General features: G+C 33.1%; 1 protein-coding gene across 2 annotated transcripts in view; it reads right to left on the bottom strand.

Annotated features, from left to right (window-relative positions):
• Positions 1–1,140: 1,140 nt before the first annotated feature.
• Positions 1,141–21,359, bottom strand: part of nau (myogenic-determination protein nautilus) — a 48,245-nt gene continuing 28,026 nt past the window's right edge. For both annotated transcript variants that reach the window (XM_089648313.1, XM_089648314.1), the window contains 2 exons: positions 9,496–9,616; positions 1,141–2,151 (listed from right to left, as the gene is read on the bottom strand). In XM_089648313.1, the coding sequence (XP_089504439.1) occupies positions 2,057–2,151; positions 9,496–9,616 (216 nt within the window). In that variant the 3' untranslated portion in view covers positions 1,141–2,056. The remainder of the gene's footprint in view (positions 2,152–9,495; positions 9,617–21,359) is intronic.

Raw genomic sequence — 21,359 nt, 5'->3', positions numbered from 1 at the left:
CGTTGACTTCTTGACATTTCTATGATCCAATTAAAATAATTATATCTACAACTAGAAGCTGTTAGGATTGGTGGATGGAGAGGATGCAATATTAAAACTGGCACTTCTCCACCGCAATACAAAAATGCTATTGGTCATCTCAGAAATGGGAGTCAACTTGTTCTGTCAATTTTACTGTCATGACAACTAGAAATCGGCTCTTGTAAGATTTCAAAGTAGCTATGATTGCAATAATGTCATAAAGGGAGAGGGAAGTGTTCGCTCGTGCCACTCATGTTCATGAACTATTTTGAAATAATTCTGTTTTCCCTAAGCAAGTTATTTGATAAGCAGTCTGAAATTTTAATAGTACACAAAAATTGAGGGCGCTGCAATCGTTTAAAAGGTTTTATATAGTAGGGCTCATAGAAAGATGTAAGTACGTTTATAAAGCACAATGATCCATGTGTGTATTTCTTACTCGAACCAATCTTCAATGGTCAACAGGTAAGAATCTCGACTAGCAATCTGGAGACAAATTCCAGAGTTGTAGATGCTTTTAGTATCGCCCTGGTGGAAGATCACCATTCAGAATTATAAAGTTGCGTCAAATGGCTTTGGCTGTGTTTGGTGACCAGATTTAAATAGCCAGGTACTTCCCTACCTACATCTTCTTTCCCTTCCCACTACCTTCAGCCTCATCACATACTCCAATTGGGAAAGCTATAGTCTCATTGGCTTCAGATGGTTGAGACCTTGTGCAGAATTCGCAGAGGTAACCTCAGCGATCCTCTCCACTTCTCTTTGGTTTCCTGAAGGCCCCACAAGGGTAGAGAGCCTCATCTCTCTTCTCCGCTCTCCTTTGGTTCCCTCGGTTAACTTTAATAACGGGTCGTAGGGTACCCCTGATAACTTAGTTATAGGATTAAACTAGGTACTGTCAAGGGGATATAGGAAACATGGGAGATAGCACCATGGGACTACTAAACAGTCTTAGTAGTTACAAGAGCTATGAGGTAATAATACATTTGAACAAATCTTTGTGTAACATAAATATAAAACTTCCTTTGAGGGAAAACTATTTTTAAAATTCATAAATATTGCAATAATTTCACAGTAATATTCATCAGATAAAATTTATTAAAAAATATTGCACATAAATTAGTTATCTTTAGTTTAAACAATGACATTACAATATGTACATGCAGAATTGTTATTGTCTCATAAAATTAAGATAAAATGTGGATAAGAAACACTCTGAGTAAATTCTTAATTCAAAAGTTGTTCATATGACAAATATAGACATTCAAAAAATGTCTGTATGCGAACGAAACAAACAATAGGACCAGACGGCGTTTTCGTATTCAAAAGTTGCATAGAACTATTTCGAGGTCGACTAGAGTACTAGTACTAGCCCGCCGGATTTTGAGGTGTCAAGTGATAATAGAGCAATAAGTGTCATAATAGAGCAACGGCAGTTTGAAAATGGCAGCGATTCTTGTTGATATTTCAGATTTTTACGTTGTTTTACCGCAAGTAAAATTAGACTATTAGACTATTTCAAACAATGAAGTTTAGTTTGGCCTTGCATGTTCTAAACTCAAGAAACAACTGTATCATGTAATTAACATGTAGGTATTCACCTGAAATGTCATTCCTTGGTTTTTACCAATGTTTGCCGAGTAATTGAAAGACGTTCTCATCACACACGAGGGCATTATGACACATTATAAAAGCAATTTACTTCGAGGTAGCACTCGACCTTACGCGACGCGTTACAGTTTAGTACTAAAACTACGAAATCTAAAGTAGGTACTACAATTGACGTACATTTTGCTTGCCACTTTGAAATTTCTATAGAGCGTCTATGTACATATATTGTAACGTCATTGGGCTTAAACAAATAATATTCTTTGTTTAAAATAACACGATTCTTTGGTCTACTGAACTATCATAAGAACACCCTCTATATACATATTTCAACGCTTTGTAAATGTGAAAATTTTAAATATCAATAAAACACACTCCTTCGTGTAGCTGATTTGTTTATAATGAGCACTTTACAACAACTATATCTTCAGGTTTGTTCCCTTTTCCTATTAGCTCGATCTGTCAGTCCCTCCACAATGAGACTGAGACAATCCAAACTGGAGCCTCCAGCGGAAGAATATCCTGAAAGCAAAACGTGAACAATAAATTAATGTCACCTCTCAATATTTTACTTAACTCTTAAATTCACTGACCAATTGATATCTCAAAGGTCACAGACTTACGCAAGAGCGGTGACAAATCCTGTGTATCTAACTACAGACCTGTAGCGGTTCCTTCGGCACTAGCCAAACTATTTGAACCAATCACACAAAAAATGCTTACAGAAAAGTAGAACCTTTTCTCATAAAACAGCAGCATGGATTTAGTTTCAGAGAGGGCAGATCTACAACGACTAATTTATAAGTATTCACGGATTACCAATGTCTCAAATATTTCGGATAACAATGAACAAGTCTAGCAAACGTTTCATATAATGATTTTTCGAAAGTTTCTGACAAGGTATATCACCTTACGATATTACTAAACAAACTTGAAAACTTTGGTTTCTCACACAGACTGATTTTTTTCTTCCATAATTATTTGTCTAACAGTACGTACGTCTTTTATTTTTATTTTTTTTTTTTTTTATGTGTTTCTAACAGAATATACGTAGTTTATGGACAGTTCGCTTCAAAACCTCGCAAATTCTGGGGTCCCTCAAGGGTCTTCTTTAGGACCTTAAAATATTCGTGTTTTTTTTAAATATTTGCTGACGATATTAAACTATATAACAGTATAATGATGAAGTAGGACTATATTAGTAGAGTGGTTTAATTGAAATAAACTTTATCTCTTTAACTATCTAATATTATTTATTAATTTACTAACAGATCAAGTCCAATTAACACATTAGATATTACACGGAGTTAATACAAGGTGAAATGTTAAAATAAAAGATGCTATGACAAAAATAGGAAACAAAACAAAAGAGATAAGTCAAGACTTGAACGAGATTTTGATGGACTTCACGACTTCTGCCATATCAATACAAAATATTACTAACGTAATGACTGATATCCTTAGAATATTTTATAATTGGCTTTTAATTATTTACGACTCACAACAAAATACCTAATTTACTTAATTTGTGACAACCATGCATCATCTGAGTTCAAGACTTGGTTGTTTGGTTTATTCATGGTTACAACATTTCGCACAGTGAGGTCTCTTTGTATATTGTAACGTAATTATAAGTACATAATTATAAGGTTTGAAGATCTCTTCGTAGAAGTCTGGCTCGTCATAATATATGTATTGTGTTACGTAAACAAAAAACCATGATTTTTTGTTAAAATGCAAAAGAAAAACATGCCGTGTCGCCGGAAGTATGACGGCAATTAATATAATTAGCCGACAGACATGAAAGGAAGATTCGCGCCATTTGGCGCGCGGCACCTCGCCCGCCATCTTGCTTTTAAACACTCTATTTTCAAATTCAAACTATTCCTTTTTGCTACGTTTTTCCCGCTCTGGCGGCAATTAAAGTAATCACTACATAATGTTGAATTATTGTTACATGTGTGAGCTTTGTGATTTATGTTCGTTTATTTATACGATATATTTTTAAATACACCTGATTTAATTACCATTTTGTTTTCTTGGTTGAATTGATGAAATTAAATCTTAGAAGTGAAAATTAACCCTTTTCCAGACATCCGATCCAGCTGAAATTTGGCAGATAGATTCGTTATCGATGACAATGCATTCTATCATCTATTGGTGGCACCCTCTCACACACACACGTATTTCTCTGAAATTGGATGACATTATACAAATTTACCGCATTTATATTTTTATTTTATTTTATTTATTTGGGAAAATCAACAGATTATTTACATATATAAGAATAAACTAAATAATAAAGATAAAATCCAATAACAGATTTTCACTTAAAATTATAATAATAATAAAAAATATTAAAACAAGAAACTAAGGGTTCTGTACCCGTGGCCTGAGAAATTTACAAAAAATACAAAATTGTAAATAATAAATAAAAAATAATAACAGATCTAGGAACACAAATAATATACTAATAACCAGCTAAATTTCAAAAATTTAAATTTAACTGATATACTAATAACCAACTAAAATTCAAAACAAAATGTATTGTAAAATTTCAACACAGCAGCAATCAATAACACTACACAATAGCAATAATAACAATATAATAAATGTATACCTACAACTAAATTGAACACATGAGTATAAATTGGAAGGTAAGTAACTGGAAAGGATTCAAAGCAATAACATGATAACTTCAAGTAGAATATTTAAAATTATTTAATGTTAGTTATTACATATCTTTTAAAGGTTCCTAAATTACTTGAGAATATGTCCATATCATTAAAATTCTTATTAAATATACTACAGGCTCTGAATATAAACGCATTTTGTCTTATATTAGTAGAACATTTATGGAGATGAAAAAGTGATTTTTCTCTAGTTCTAACGCTCGGAACTCTAAAATTAATTTCAGACAGAAGGGGAGAACAATCAATAAAGCCGTTGATAATTTTATGGAGATATATTATATCTGCGGAGTCTCTTCTAGTTTTTAATGGCTTAAGTCCATAAAGGTCCATCGAGCTGTTTACGTCAAGGTTTGAATTTAGTTTGAAATTTAAATGATGGACAAATTTTCTTTGGATGGCTTCAATGCGATTTATGTAAATATTATATTGAGGATTCCATATGGGAGAAGCGAATTCAAGATGACTGCGAACATAAGAAAAATACAATATTTTAAGTGTTATGATATTATTAAATTCTTTTCCAATACGGAATAAGAATCCTAGCATTCTAAGGGCTTTCTTAACAATCATATCAATATGAGCCTCAAATGTAAGTTTACTGTCAAGTATAACACCTAGATCACGAATTTGTGTAACTTTTTTGAGTAGTTGGCCAGCTATATGATAATTATGGTCAAACTTAATTTTATTTCTAGTGAAGGTAATTACATAACATTTAGAAGTGTTCATGTTGAGACGATTGAGGATACAATAATCATTAAGCCTATACAGATCTTCTTGCAGTTTAAAGCAGTCAATTATAGAATTAATAGGCAGGAATATTTTCATATCATCAGCGAAAAGTAGAACATTTGCATAATTAAAGCATTTTATAATGTCGTTGATGAAAATTGTAAACAGTAACGGTCCCAGGTGAGATCCTTGGGGCACACCTGAGGGTATATTTACAATCTCAGAGATGAAGCCATTTATTGTTACTCCCTGAGTGCGCCCATTAAGATAGGAGACTAACCATCTATATAAATCCCCATGAATTCCCAAAGCTAGTAATTTGGACAAAAGAAGACTGTGGTCAATTTTATCAAACGCTTTTGAGAAGTCTGTATAGATTACGTCAACTTGGATTTGATCATCCATTGATTTAGTAATATTTTCAATGAAAATGGCAAGATTAGATACAACCGATCTTTTTTTCATAAAGCCATGTTGGTTCACGAGTATTACAGACTCGATGCAGTTATATAGTTGTTCATGAACAATTTTTTCAAAAATTTTACTAAAGATTGGTAATTTAGATATCGGTCGATAGTTCTGGACATCATTTTTAGCCCCAGACTTAAAAACAGGTGTGATGAGAGCACTCTTCCAACGATCAGGAAAGATACCTTCTTTCAATGAGGATTGAAAGAGCAATAATAGGGGCTTCGAGATTACCTTGCTACACATTTTGATAAAGAAAGCCGGAATTTTATCACTACCCGCACCCAGTGAGCTAGAAATAGTATCGATTATTTTTTCTATTTTTTGTTTTGAAACTGATACCGAGGAGATATTAACTTGATTGTCAAAATGATAGTTGGTAGAGTGTACATCGGAAATAGTGTTGTAATTAAAGGTGGAGACGAAATGCTGTGAGAACAGGTTACATATTGCGAAAGGATTTTCAGCAGTCACTTCGCCCAGTTTCATAACATGAGGCAAACCAGAATTATTTTTTTTTCCTTTAACATAAGACCAAAAGTTTTTAGGGTCACGAGATATATTAAGTTCAGCGTTTGTTATAAATTGTTTAAGACATTCTCTAGACAATTTCTTTTGCCTTGATCTAAGGATACAGAATTCATGGTAGTCTAAAGGATTGGACCACCTTTTCCACATTTTAAACACTTTATATTTTTCCTTAGTCAGTTTTATTAGGGCTGGACTAAACCAATAGGGATAAGAATTATTAATATGAACTTCCTTTGACGGGACGTTTAATCGAATGATTTCATATAAAATTGTATAAAAGCGGTCAATAGCAGTATTGGTTGATAGGTTTAAAAATTCTGCATCCCAATCAATACTATTAAGGACGTTATTTATTGTTTCATAGTTAGCTTTCCTAAAAAGATACATTATATATATAAGTCAATCGGTTTAATTGTTGGCATATGAATCATCTAGATGCGTTTAAGATTGACGATTGATTTTATTCATTAATTTCATTCATTTAACATATATATCTAGCTAACAATAAAAACACCCTAATATAATAAAACTTCCTTCTTCTTCTGGCGTTAGTAAGATTAGATTGTTAATATTAATTTTAGTTGTAAGTTGCTAAATATGTAAATACTCGTAGGTATATATGTCGTTAAGATAGTAGTTATAGGCCTTAGTCGTAAGTCACTAGATATAAGTCTTAGAGATAAGTCAGTAGTTCTAGTATTAACTATTTAAGAAATATATTTGTACAGCGCCCTTGAGGTGATTTATCACGAAAACGGCGCTATATAAATTAGCCAAATATTATTATTATTAAATAAATATCGGTACCATCCAATTAGGATTTGGCTTAAGTGATAGCCGACGGTTCGGATAGCTGACGGTTCACTAATTTTAGTCAGTCCCTGGGGAGGAAGTATCAATCCTCAGTAAAACGATTTTTTTTAAATGTTTTAAAAGTTCACAGCAGTGTTGAGCCAGTCCCTTTTTCTTTTTTTTAGAAAGACAAACATTCCCGGGTTACGACAAAACGTAACCTCACAATATTTGAAAATCTCCTACTACCACCATAGTAAGAGGAAAATGTTGCTTGTCTTGTGATGTAGGACTTAGCCAGCCGAGGAATTGAACACACTACGCATGGGTGGGACCCAAACGCGATGTCAACTCAGTCACTGAATGGTCACCAGTCCCTCTGGAGGAAGGTACAAAAAGAAATCTTTCAAATTGGCTCTAGCCGGCCCAAGAGATGACGGAACTAGGTCGAAAATTGAAAACAGACGTATTATAAGTAAATAAAACTTTAAACGGGTTGATTTTTTATACAGGGTTTTCCAATAAGAGGTGTTATTTTGAATAGCCCGCTATTTCGGTAGATGTTACTTTTGAAGCTGTCATTTTTTGACATTTGACAAGTAGAAACTACGCCATTAATAAAAATAGAACGATACACGCTTCAACAACGCATTGAAATTATTAAAATTCACTTGAGTGAATCAAATGCAAATGATCTTGAGTGATGAGGCCCATTTCCACCTCGGTGGCTTCGTCAACAAGCAAAATTGTCGCATCTAGGGCTCGGAAAACCCAAGAGTTATTGTTGAAAAGCCTCTCTATCCTCAACGTGTGACTGTTTGGTGCAGTTTATGGTCCGGCGGAGTCATTGAACCTTACGTTTTAGAAAATGAGGCTGGAGGAACAGTTACGGTGAATGGATTGCGCTATCGAGAGATGATTAATGATTTTTTATGGCCGGAATTGGATGGTATTGATCTAGACAACGTTTAATTTCAACAAGACGGTGCTACGTGCCACAGAAGCAACGAAGCCATTGATCTTTTACGATTGAATATCAAAATAAGACCTCTTATTGGAAAACCCTTAGTTATGTCTACCGGCATTTCCCGCGTTCAATGCAATTTACATTAGGTTAAACAGATAATCTTTAAAAACGTGATCGAAATCTAAACAAACTGATATCGCCACTAATTTGAGTAAGTCGTTTCAACTGCTAAGCCTCGGCCAAGCCAATGAGATTGATTGACTGTTAATAAAAGAAATTTGACATTCTTTACCAATTTTATTTGAAGTAAGGGTAAATAATCTTTAGTTCTGGCATAGATACAAGCCCACAACACACTTAACTATCAGCATATCAGATCTCTCCAGTGAATACTAAATAGGTACCAAATAAAAGATCACAAGGAGAAAAATGAGTATTGTTAATCTCTTCAAATTATTGGTAATCCTGTTATAAACGGGATTGCAGGCCAATTCCTGATAAACTTTTAATAAATTCCTAATATATCGTAACACGTGTTCATGCACCCGTAATTGTCTTTATACGCCCCTCCACTCGACTCCTCATAGAGTATAAGGTCTTAAACATACGACAACTCCACCTAAAATTTTCCTACATACATTTCCTGTTCAAATATAAAAACAAAACTCTCTTACAACACAACTACACCACCAAAACAATAACCAATAGTCACTACAAAGTACCTTCACTACAAACCACGTCAGCTCAAAGACAATTTTTCTTCCTAGCTCCTAAAATCTTTAACCTTATCCCTGAAAACCTAAAAACCGCGAGTCAACCCCATTCCTTTAAAAAACAAATTACGAAATGGATCCTTACACACGGAATACATTACAACTACAATACACATTCATTCTACACTCTATCAATTTAATCACCTTTCAGACAAAACATACATAATGAATTAGTGTGATCTATCTACTAATAATTCCTCAAATTTTTCATCTTCTTATAATTCTCTAACTTCTCCATTCTCTTCTTGCAACCTAAAATAGCTTTACATCATTTTTCTTTTTCATATTAAAATCTATACATTAATAAATGTATAGATTCTGTACAAACTGTAAAATTCAAACGCCATTACACAGGGTCATCCCTAGCATGGAGAGTGAAATATCTCAAAAACTATATGTACCCTGTAAATCTTGTATCAATAAAATAAAATAAAAAAATATATGTATGATGACCAAAGATATTAGAAGAACGAGATATGCTATGTTGGCCGCCGGACCGTAGGCAGAGTACTACCTAATTAGGGTACTTTGAATACTATCGGGACGTGTACGCACAGAAATCTGTTCTATGTATTAGTGCGGATACCTTAGCGTAAGCGAAGGTGTGCAGTAGTATTGGTGAACAAAACCGGCGACACTGGGCAAAACAATTCCGCACAGTATGAACTGTTCATAGCACATCTCGTTCTTCTAATATCTTTGATGATGACAAAACGCCAAAATATTGCGATTTTTATCAACACGTGTTCCGATATTGTGATAATACATTCGTATTTTAATAACAGTTTATCAGGAAACCTATCAATTCATTCGTTAAGGGCCTGCAATCCAGTTTTTTAACTGGATTACCAATAATTTAAAGAGATTTTCATTCAGCAATACTAATTTTTCTCTGTTGGTAGGTACTTACTTTTATCATTGATAGGCTGGAACTGGCTGGGATCCTGGCTGTCAATATCTAGTATATTTCCCTCTTGAAGTCCTGATTTGCTGTCCAAACTGGTTACGTATGACGGGGTACTGGAATCACCCTGTTACAAAATGAAATAAACGTTATTCAAATCATTTATTAAAAACATTGACAAAAATTATGTTGGAATGTTTGTAATTATTTGAATTTTTTTAAAGTGTTTTTTTAACACATTTCACTTTCTTAACTTAAAAGTACACATTAAAAATAAAAATCTCAATATAATTGTTTACTACCTAACTTACATAAGTACATTTTACTACCTAACTTACATAGGTACATTTTACTACATAACTTATATAAATACATTTTACTACCTGTCTTATACGAGTACATTTTACCACCTGAATTTCACCAGTACATTTTACTACCTTTTAAATTTTTTTTTTTTTAAATTTTTTTTAAAAAGAAAGACAAATATTCCCGGGTTACGAATAACCCAACAATGTTTGAAAATCTCCTACTACCATCACAGAAAGCCGAAAATGTTGCTTGTGTTGTGATGGAGGACTTAGCCAGCCGAGGAATCGAACACGCGACGCTCGGGTGAGACCCAAGCGCTATGCCCACTCAACCACTGACCTAACTTACATAAGTAAATTTTACTACCTAACTTACATAAGTACATTTTACTATCTAACTTACACAAGTACATTTTACTGCCTAAATTACATAAGTACATTTTACTACGTAACTTACATAAGTACATTTTACAACCCAACTTACATAAGTACATTTTAATTTTGCTCGCTAATCTTACAGATGTTTCATACATTCTATTTACCAGGCTAAGGAGATTGTATATGTGTACACCCTTGCGGCCTGTTTCTTTTGCTACTTTCAGTCTTTGCTGAATGTGTTTATAGTTTATTATGTTGTCTTGTGTAGTGTTCATGTACTTGTGATATTTTTATAAATGTTGCTTTCGTGTGTATACATACATCTTGGATTTTGTAGATATAAGCATATGTTATGTTCGTACAGTTTTATGATTTTCAGTCATTTCGTTTCCTTTATACTTTTAATGTGGGGATATCTGAGTTATAATTTAAAAAAAATTATATCTTTACTCTGTATTATTTGTAGGTCGTTTAAATATGTAATGTATATTTTTTCCCGAATTATAGTTAAATAATTTAGATGCGACTGGATTAAACTAAAGTATAATCCCGTCGTTACTTGTGTTAGTAAAAGGCTATTCTACCAAATACACCAATTAGTGGGATAATTTTTTCTTTAAGTTTTTGTACGTGTTGCTTAAATGATAAGTGTTTATCGATATTTTTCACCATCTGAAATTTGTATGAAGGGGAGAATTACTCTATAAGTTCAAAGCGTTTTATAGAATTCCATATGGCTTGATATAAAATATCATACAGACCTGTCACACCTAAAAAGATGATGTGCTATGAGTGTGGGCGTGGCGACTATATGCGCTGTGATCTGCTAGATAGGCGATTTTTGAAAATTATGCAATTAACAATTTATGGAGCGCCGTAATTACGAGGCTGTCATCTGTAAAAGTGACAGATCCCATACAATAAAATGATATTCGGCGGCAGTTCCCCAATTGATTTGATCCCCTCTATATATATATAGCGTAGTGTGTCACCCCAACATATAATAAGTATATGCCACGAACAGAATATGCGCGCATAACAAAGCGTAATTTGTCTAAGGCTTGAAGCCTCTACCTACATAGAGTGTCAGCATGAAGAACTAATAATTATATAATAAAAGTAAAAAACGAATTCAAGTAAAATGAAGAAACATTGTTTTTCTTTGTTTTATTTTTTCAAGTTACTCATGACGAATATTAAAATGAGAGCCGAATTGTACATTATTACCTGTTAAAACTCTGTTAACCCGAGAAAGGGCCTTAAAATTACAGAGAGAGAAAACATTACTTAAAACACTGATTTTTTTTTCTTCAAATATGACCTAAAAAAATCCAACTTCTGACTAAATATACTTGATAATGAAAATTCAAATAAAAAAAGATATACAACAAAAATTCGACTCGACGTGATGTAGATACATCAGTTTCCCGCTTATACCACGAGCTTCTAGACACCGTGTGTAAAAAAATTGTTGAAAGATTTAGATAATTCCACGACTGAGAATCGAACTCCGATAAACTGATTGGAAGGCAAATAACCTGATCATTACACTACCAACTATTATAATGACGACGGCAAAAATTCATTAGATGTATTGAAAACATAAGAATTATGTATTTTTGAATCTTAGAATGTTACTTATAATTATATATTTTTGAATCTAAGAATGTTACGTATAATTATGTATTTTTGAATCTTGGAATGTTACGTACAGTTATGAATTTTTTAATCTTAGAATGACAAGTATCATTATGTATTTTTGAATTATAGAATGTTACGTTTAATTATGTATTTTTGAATCTTAGAATGTTACGTACAATTATGTATTATTTAATCTTAGAATGTTACGTGTAATTATGTATTTTTGAATCGTAGAATGTTACGTATGATTATTTGCTTTTTCGCTGAATCTATTTAGTATTCAGCAACTCTAATTTTATGTGTTGGTACCTACCTACACCAGGTCTTAGTGGATAATGTTAAATTGTGAACAAATTAACAATAAAATATATATACAACACGACCACGGAAAAGCACAACATCATTTCACCCACTTAAAAGCGCGCAGACAGCACAGCACATTCTAGACATCTAGACATCTAGACATTAGACTAATCTTATTCATCTCACGGATACAATCAATCCACTATCCCTAAACCAATCAAGTGTAAAAAGAAAAGGAAGAAGAACAATAGGCCAAGTATGCGTCGAGCTCCGGGATTGAACCCAGAACCTTGGCATAGAGCCAGCAGACATACCACACGCATTACAAACTATCGTCTACTACGACAAGAAACTACGCAAGGTGTAAACGCATTTAGTCCTTAATTTATCACTTCAACAATAACACTTGTATCGATTTTTTTGGAAAATAGTGATTATTCACGGGATATTGTACAGGGAGTAAAGTGCACAAACTTCGGGCGGTGATTCTGCATGATGGTGGAAGTAAAAAAGAAAAAAAAATCCGTTGTTTTTTCCCATATTCAATCGTAAAAGATCAATGGTTTCGTTGCTTGTGTGGCACGTAGCGCCGTCTTGTTGAAAGTAAACGTTGTCCAGATCAATACCATCCAATTTTGCTCATAAAAATCATTAATCATCTCTCGATAGCGATCCATTCACCGTAACTGTTGCTCCAGCCTCATTTTCGAAAAAGTAAGATCCAATGACTCCGCCTGACCATAAACCGCACCAAAAAGTCACACGTTGAAGATAAAGAGGCTTTTCAACAATAATTCTTGGGTTTTACGAGCCGCAGATGAGACAATTTTGCTTGTTGACGAAGCCACCGAGGTGGAAATGGGCCTCATCACTCAAGATGATTTGCATTTGATTCACTCGAGTGAATTTTAATAATTTCAATGCGTTGTTGAAGCGTGTATCGTTCCACTTTTATTAATGGAGTAGTTTCTACTTGTCAATGTCAAAAAATGATAGCTTCAAAAGTAACATCTACCGAAATAGCGGGCTATTCAAAATAACACCTCTTATTGGAAAACCTGTAGTATAGCGTGTACGCTAAACGAAAGTCGAGTTGCTTGTAAGTATGTATCTCCATTTACTAAGGGCTTGTCCAGTTGCTCTCTGGTATGAACCCTGGCCAGATAAGCCTGGTGATGCCATTACTAAAAAATATTGATATACCTACTCCTAAATGTATCTATTTTTACAATACAAAGATACAATAAAATGATATTCGGCGGCAGTTCCCCAATTGATTTGATCCCCTCTATATATATATAGCGTAGTGTGTCACCCCAACATATAATAAGTATATGCCACGAACAGAATATGCGCGCATAACAAAGCGTAATTTGTCTAAGGCTTGAAGCCTCTACCTACATAGAGTGTCAGCATGAAGAACTAATAATTATATAATAAAAGTAAAAAACGAATTCAAGTAAAATGAAGAAACATTGTTTTTCTTTGTTTTATTTTTTCAAGTTACTCATGACGAATATTAAAATGAGAGCCGAATTGTACATTATTACCTGTTAAAACTCTGTTAACCCGAGAAAGGGCCTTAAAATTACAGAGAGAGAAAACATTACTTAAAACACTGATTTTTTTTTCTTCAAATATGACCTAAAAAAATCCAACTTCTGACTAAATATACTTGATAATGAAAATTCAAATAAAAAAAGATATACAACAAAAATTCGACTCGACGTGATGTAGATACATCAGTTTCCCGCTTATACCACGAGCTTCTAGACACCGTGTGTAAAAAAATTGTTGAAAGATTTAGATAATTCCACGACTGAGAATCGAACTCCGATAAACTGATTGGAAGGCAAATAACCTGATCATTACACTACCAACTATTATAATGACGACGGCAAAAATTCATTAGATGTATTGAAAACATAAGAATTATGTATTTTTGAATCTTAGAATGTTACTTATAATTATATATTTTTGAATCTAAGAATGTTACGTATAATTATGTATTTTTGAATCTTGGAATGTTACGTACAGTTATGAATTTTTTAATCTTAGAATGACAAGTATCATTATGTATTTTTGAATTATAGAATGTTACGTTTAATTATGTATTTTTGAATCTTAGAATGTTACGTACAATTATGTATTATTTAATCTTAGAATGTTACGTGTAATTATGTATTTTTGAATCGTAGAATGTTACGTATGATTATTTGCTTTTTCGCTGAATCTATTTAGTATTCAGCAACTCTAATTTTATGTGTTGGTACCTACCTACACCAGGTCTTAGTGGATAATGTTAAATTGTGAACAAATTAACAATAAAATATATATACAACACGACCACGGAAAAGCACAACATCATTTCACCCACTTAAAAGCGCGCAGACAGCACAGCACATTCTAGACATCTAGACATCTAGACATTAGACTAATCTTATTCATCTCACGGATACAATCAATCCACTATCCCTAAACCAATCAAGTGTAAAAAGAAAAGGAAGAAGAACAATAGGCCAAGTATGCGTCGAGCTCCGGGATTGAACCCAGAACCTTGGCATAGAGCCAGCAGACATACCACACGCATTACAAACTATCGTCTACTACGACAAGAAACTACGCAAGGTGTAAACGCATTTAGTCCTTAATTTATCACTTCAACAATAACACTTGTATCGATTTTTTTGGAAAATAGTGATTATTCACGGGATATTGTACAGGGAGTAAAGTGCACAAACTTCGGGCGGTGATTCTGCATGATGGTGGAAGTAAAAAAGAAAAAAAAATCCGTTGTTTTTTCCCATTCAAAAATATTTTTCCATAGAAGATTATAATTTATTCCAAAAAAAGAATTCAACCGTTTTACCTTAAAACGTTGAAATTTCGAAAAAAACGTTCGTTTTTTTTACTTGTACTATCATGCAGAATCACTTCCCGAAGATTGTACAGTTTGCCTTCGGACTCTTGAATAGTTGTAGGATTTGTGAAGAATGATCAAGAAAAAACATTCACGAAAAAATAAGTAGGTACGTACTTTATCACTTTGTCTGAATTCTTGACATATCAGATCCAATTTAGAAAACGACAATTAAAATAATTTTTTGTTTGAACATTTTTTATAGGTAAGTACTTAATTTATTAATTTATTCTTTATGCAGTCAGTTCCAATTTTGAAAATGGCACTTAAATTCAAAGCAAATTCAAGTTCTAGAGTTCATGGAGCCATTCACAGGACAGATATAACCGAAGTTAGTATTTATGAATGAATAATTATTTGAAAAAAATCCTACACGTATTTATTTATATGTCCTAGATGTTGATTACAATACATAAAATAAGAAAATGAATCGAAGCTATTTATTTTGCAACTATCTGTAATTCTGATGCTATTAAAACATCCCTACAAGTTATCTCTTCGCTCAAACGAAACAATATATTTTTATTTTGATTATTACGAGTGTGATATTTTTTCAAAAATTTCAAATCACAATTTAAATTGACTTGGAAAACTGAGAAATAAAAAATATTAAAAATTATCATCTTTTTAAGTTTATCTATGTACTTTACAAAAATCCTTGAATTTATGCAGAAAGATAAAGAATAAAAATTTATGCAAATATTTATTCTTATCAAACTGATTACAATCTTTGAAGCACATGCATTAAGTGGGAATGATTTATTTTAATTTATTTATTATTATTTTTTTTTACACACGGTGAAACTGTGTATATTTTAATTATCAACCTCACTAGGACTATCCAGTGTCGAGGATAATAATTTTACAAAATAATAAAAATTACACACAGTAATATTTATATTGAAAGAACAATATTGTTGGATGAATAATGGTTACCTACTAAGCTGAAGGAACCTATTTCAATAAAGTAGCAAATAAGTAGGGGTGACCATTAAAATAACAAAGATGAAATGTAAAAGAAAAAATGCCATATATTATGCGATTAATTTAGGACAAGGATGAGAAAAAAACATATACAAGATATTTTAACATAACTACTAATAACAAATTTCCATACTAATTTTTAAAACTTTTTATAATATTTTTAGCAGCTGATTTTTTCAACTTTTTGTGATGGTAGGGCTTCCATAATTCCTCATTTAATTTCACCTTGATTGTTATCTGCGACGGTTTTTATTTTTTCAATATCATTGGCTATTTTCTAGCTAAAGCTCTTAAATCTCAGCAACATTGCACCATGATCTGTTATATTAGTAGTGAAGGTAACTAACTCCCTGTGGTTCAAATTTAGATTTTCATAATATGATCGATGCAGCTTGAAATGGTAGTAGAAAGTTTTGTAGGTGAAATTATGGTTGGCTTCAAAACAATGAAAAGCCAAAAGTGAGAAGTATTTTTGAGTTTTCATATTACTTAAATCCAAAGTATTAATAAATATGCCCCACATAAAATGACTTCCTTATTTTGTATAGAGGTAGAGTCAAGTAGTGATTCAAGAAAATTATCTGTGCGAGCCTGGGACTGAGATTAAATATAGTTTTTTATAAAATTTATAACTCCCAACTAAAGAAGACTTTGAAAGTTAATGAATATTTAATAGTTAAATTAGGTTCCGTATTGTCATGTCCTGTATGTTTTTTTCATATATCAAAATCCTTGTTTAATCCTGTAAATATTTTCTTAGATCAATATCCTTGTTTAATGCTGTAAATATTTTCCTTTACCAATATCCTTGTTTAATGCTGTACATATTTTCCTCTATCAATATCCTTGTTTAATGCTGTAAATATTTTCCTAGATCAATATCCTTGTTTAATGCTGTAAATATTTTCCAAGATCAATATTCTTGTTTAATGCTGTAAATATTTTCCAAGATCAATATCCTTGTTTGATGCTGTAAATATTTTCCTAGATCCAATATACTTGTTTGATGCTGTAAATATTTTCCTAGATCCAATATACTTGTTTAATGCTGTATTATTTTCCTAGATCAATATCCTTGTTTAATGCAGTAAATATTTTCCTAGATCAACATCTTTATTTGATGCTGTAAATATTTTCAGTGCCTTTTACTATTCCCCCTCTATAATATTACATTGAGGTCATTTTCGTGTTTTATTTCCTTGATGTTTTTGTCTACTTCTATCTTCTTTAATTATAATGGATCCGTTTGTAAACCAAATATATTTATATTATAATTATTTTCACTTCATTTCGAATTTCATTATCATTTCACTTTCAATATCATTTTCTTCATGCTGTCCTCGTTCTACCTGAATTTCAATTTAAGATGCTCCAAGGAACTAGCTTCATTGATCCCTTCGGCACCGGTGCATGGTCCGGAAACATACAAAGATTTTGGGTTCACCCATAGAACGAAATAAGTGTTGATTGTAGTGCATTCGTCGCCGCCAAGGAACTACAAGAGAATGACTTCAAATTGACTTTTCTTTGTAACCTCAATCCACGACTTCTCCGCTAAATCCTTTCTTACGTATTCTGGTAATTTATGGTTAGTACAAACATGGAAATTTTTCCACCTCAGAGCTAATTTAACATTCAAATCAGGCTCGGACGTCATTTCGGTGAAACGAGTAGCGGATACAAATACAACTCGCGTAGCGTGCTACTAGCACTGTCAGTAGTTGTCAGTAGCATGCAACTGACGTCAAACCCGTAGTCGACGCGTCGAGTCGAGTACAAACACTAGCAAAATACAGGGTTTTCCAATAAGAGGTGTTATTTTGATATTCAATCGTAAAAGATCAATGGTTTCGTTGCTTGTGTGGCACGTAGCGCCGTCTTGTTGAAAGTAAACGTTGTCCAGATCAATACCATCCAATTTTGCTCATAAAAATCATTAATCATCTCTCGATAGCGATCCATTCACCGTAACTGTTGCTCCAGCCTCATTTTCGAAAAAGTAAGATCCAATGACTCCGCCTGACCATAAACCGCACCAAAAAGTCACACGTTGAAGATAAAGAGGCTTTTCAACAATAATTCTTGGGTTTTACGAGCCGCAGATGAGACAATTTTGCTTGTTGACGAAGCCACCGAGGTGGAAATGGGCCTCATCACTCAAGATGATTTGCATTTGATTCACTCGAGTGAATTTTAATAATTTCAATGCGTTGTTGAAGCGTGTATCGTTCCACTTTTATTAATGGAGTAGTTTCTACTTGTCAATGTCAAAAAATGATAGCTTCAAAAGTAACATCTACCGAAATAGCGGGCTATTCAAAATAACACCTCTTATTGGAAAACCTGTAGTATAGCGTGTACGCTAAACGAAAGTCGAGTTGCTTGTAAGTATGTATCTCCATTTACTAAGGGCTTGTCCAGTTGCTCTCTGGTATGAACCCTGGCCAGATAAGCCTGGTGATGCCATTACTAAAAAATATTGATATACCTACTCCTAAATGTATCTATTTTTACAATACAAAGATAAATTCAAGAAATTTGAGAAAACGGAATGTTCATTTGCTCTATTTATATACTTAGACAAAATAAACAAGATAGAATTTTCATATTTACATTTCATTAACACAAAACTTGGAAGTATTTCCGGCCGCGTCAGAAGTCGAAATGAACGAAAATAAAACGTTTAATAGCCAATTAGGCGCGTACAACTCCATCTTACTCTATAAACAGAGGCCGCCATTTTAACGTTCTAAATAAAATTTGAAAAATACATATTTTAAGTGTTGCCACCACTCTGAAGATAAATCTTAACGTCAAGCCTCGGTTTCCCAGTTTATTTTATTTCTCTAATCCAGATTTTACTATTCCGGATCATTTTAGTTTATTTTTGAATGCGTAAAAAATAGGTTGTTTTGATTAATGTTTTTGTGGGCAGTATATGTATTGACACATTGGTTCATAAATCTAATGATTTTGATAAATGGAAGGATGTTTTCATTAGCTATCGCGACGTATTTAAAATGCCATTTTTCTTTTCGAATTTAATATAATATTATGTTGTCATCACTGGAAGCAAACGTTACGTGAAAATGAACGCGTAATTTCTAAATTTTCACACTAAAAAAACGTTACGAGAATGTTTTTACTAAGTACATCATTTCTATATTTTATTTTATTTTGTTTTCCGTCCAGCCGGGCTTTTACATGGATTTTAAGAACAGAATATACCATAAAATTATTATGTACTTCTATTACTACTAGCCTAATATATAATACTGCCGCTATGGATGGAACCACAGTATACAAAGGATGCACAACACACCTCAGCAAAGGTTCTGCTAGTGAGGTGTTCGCAAAACATGCGAACACCTCAGCACAGGTTCTCCGAGTGAGATGTTCACAAAACACTACTATTAACCTACAAAGTTACTGATAATAAACATTTTTGTATTACTGGAACTTATATTGTTCATGGAAACTGTAATCATATATAATAATCAGTCTTTAATGCAGCAGCACGGCTCATAACCAGGGTCTCTAAATATTCGCACATTTCAGAACACCTTCGTAACCTTCACTGGCTCAAGTGCCCTGAAAGAATCCAGTACAAATTGTTTAAATCCATCCATGAAATGGCCCCACCCTACATCTCTGAACTATGCGTCCCGGAAAACACTGGTCTGAGGCAGTCAACTCTTAGATCAGCAACATCATCAGCTGTAGGCAGACTGATGGAACCTAAGCGCAAGTCAAACACTAAGTCTGGTGATTGCGCTTTCCGAGCATCTGGGCCAAAGGCTTGGAATAAACCTCCTCCTTAACTAAGATGCATAACAAGTCCAACAAAATTCAGGTCTAAACTGAAAAACTCAAATTTTTAAGCTGTCATACTCTTAAATTAAATAAACAATTCTAAAGAGAAAGTGCAATTTTCCAATTATGTCCTAAATCCTGTTTCTAAATTAGTTAATGTTAATTAAGTGTTAATCTCAAGTGACCTACCAGGTAAGTATGGTACTGTATATTATCTCAAAATATGGTTAGTAGATCATTGTAGAAGTGTATTATATATTTGTACAGCGCCCTTGAAATGATTTTGCACAAAAACGGAGCTATATAAATCATCAAAATATTATTATTATTAGTATTGACTTGTATGCATGAGAATAGAATTGAACAAAAATCAATTCGAAAAAAAAATTTTTTTGTCTATGATACATATATTTGAAAGAATTTTAAAACTTTAAAGAAATGGCGTGAACCCTCCTAACCAGGAACTGGAGTTTGAACCGAAATTTATTTTGTATTTTAACTGCTGTAACTTCATCCGATTTATTCGTGATTGTCATCGAAAGTTGACAGACTGCATTGTCACCGACAACGAATCTATCTGCCGAGTTTCAGCTCCCAGGATATCGGGAAGTGGGTTAATTTCCGCTTCCAAGACTTACATTAATTCATTACAGAAAACAAAAGTGAAAAAAATGTCGGTTTTTAATACTTCAACCTCGTTAAAAAGCGAAATATTAAACATATTATTTTCTTAACTTAAATATATTTTCTTTACGAATCTGAAATTCTAAACACTAATCCATTCGTAAAATTCACCGTTCCCTCCCGTTCTTCTTTGCATAAATTATTGGACAGTGGGACAAGACGGATGGCTTGTTTTGTCTGGTGTCCAAAAAATTATCTCACCAACGTCTGGAGAGACGATTCTCTGCCAGAACATTTTGTAGAAGCATTATTATCTTAGGCGAGAAAAATATCTTCTATCTATAATTATTTTTTTAAATAATTCCGGTTCCGTGAACAGTACATAGTAGACCTTGCGCCTAAAAAAATATATATTTCGAATTTTTAATAATTTCATTCAATGTCATGAAATTTATAAGTAGGTACTTTAATACCTACCTAGGTACATTTTTATAAACCGTAAATATTTTTTAAATTTCTAATAATAATGAGCTTCGAGGTCGAGGGGGTAGGGCTCAAATCCCGGCGTGCGCAAGTAAATTTTATTTGATTTGTGCTATTTCATAAATTATTTATTCGAAATAATATATAGTATATTTGCGGCATGTTCCAGAGTGGAAGATACTCTCAGTGTCACCCTGGTAAGACCATCATTCAATATTGAAAAATTGCTTGAAATGGCTTTAGCCGTGTTTGGTGACCAGATTTGAATAGCCAATTACTTCCCAACCTTCATCTCCCACATTTCCTTCTCCTCCTTCAGCCTCGCAACTCACAACATACCCCGATTGAGGATGCCATAGTCTCACTGGCTGTAGACGGTTGGGAGAAGTTGGGACTCCTGTGCGATTTCACATAAA

The sequence above is a fragment of the Hesperophylax consimilis genome, chromosome 27 (genome assembly GCF_061612785.1).
Source record: "Hesperophylax consimilis isolate HC1 chromosome 27, BYU_Hcon_1.0, whole genome shotgun sequence".
NCBI classification, from domain to species: Eukaryota; Metazoa; Arthropoda; class Insecta; order Trichoptera; family Limnephilidae; genus Hesperophylax; species Hesperophylax consimilis.
This window is presented reverse-complemented; position numbering and strand designations above follow the sequence as displayed.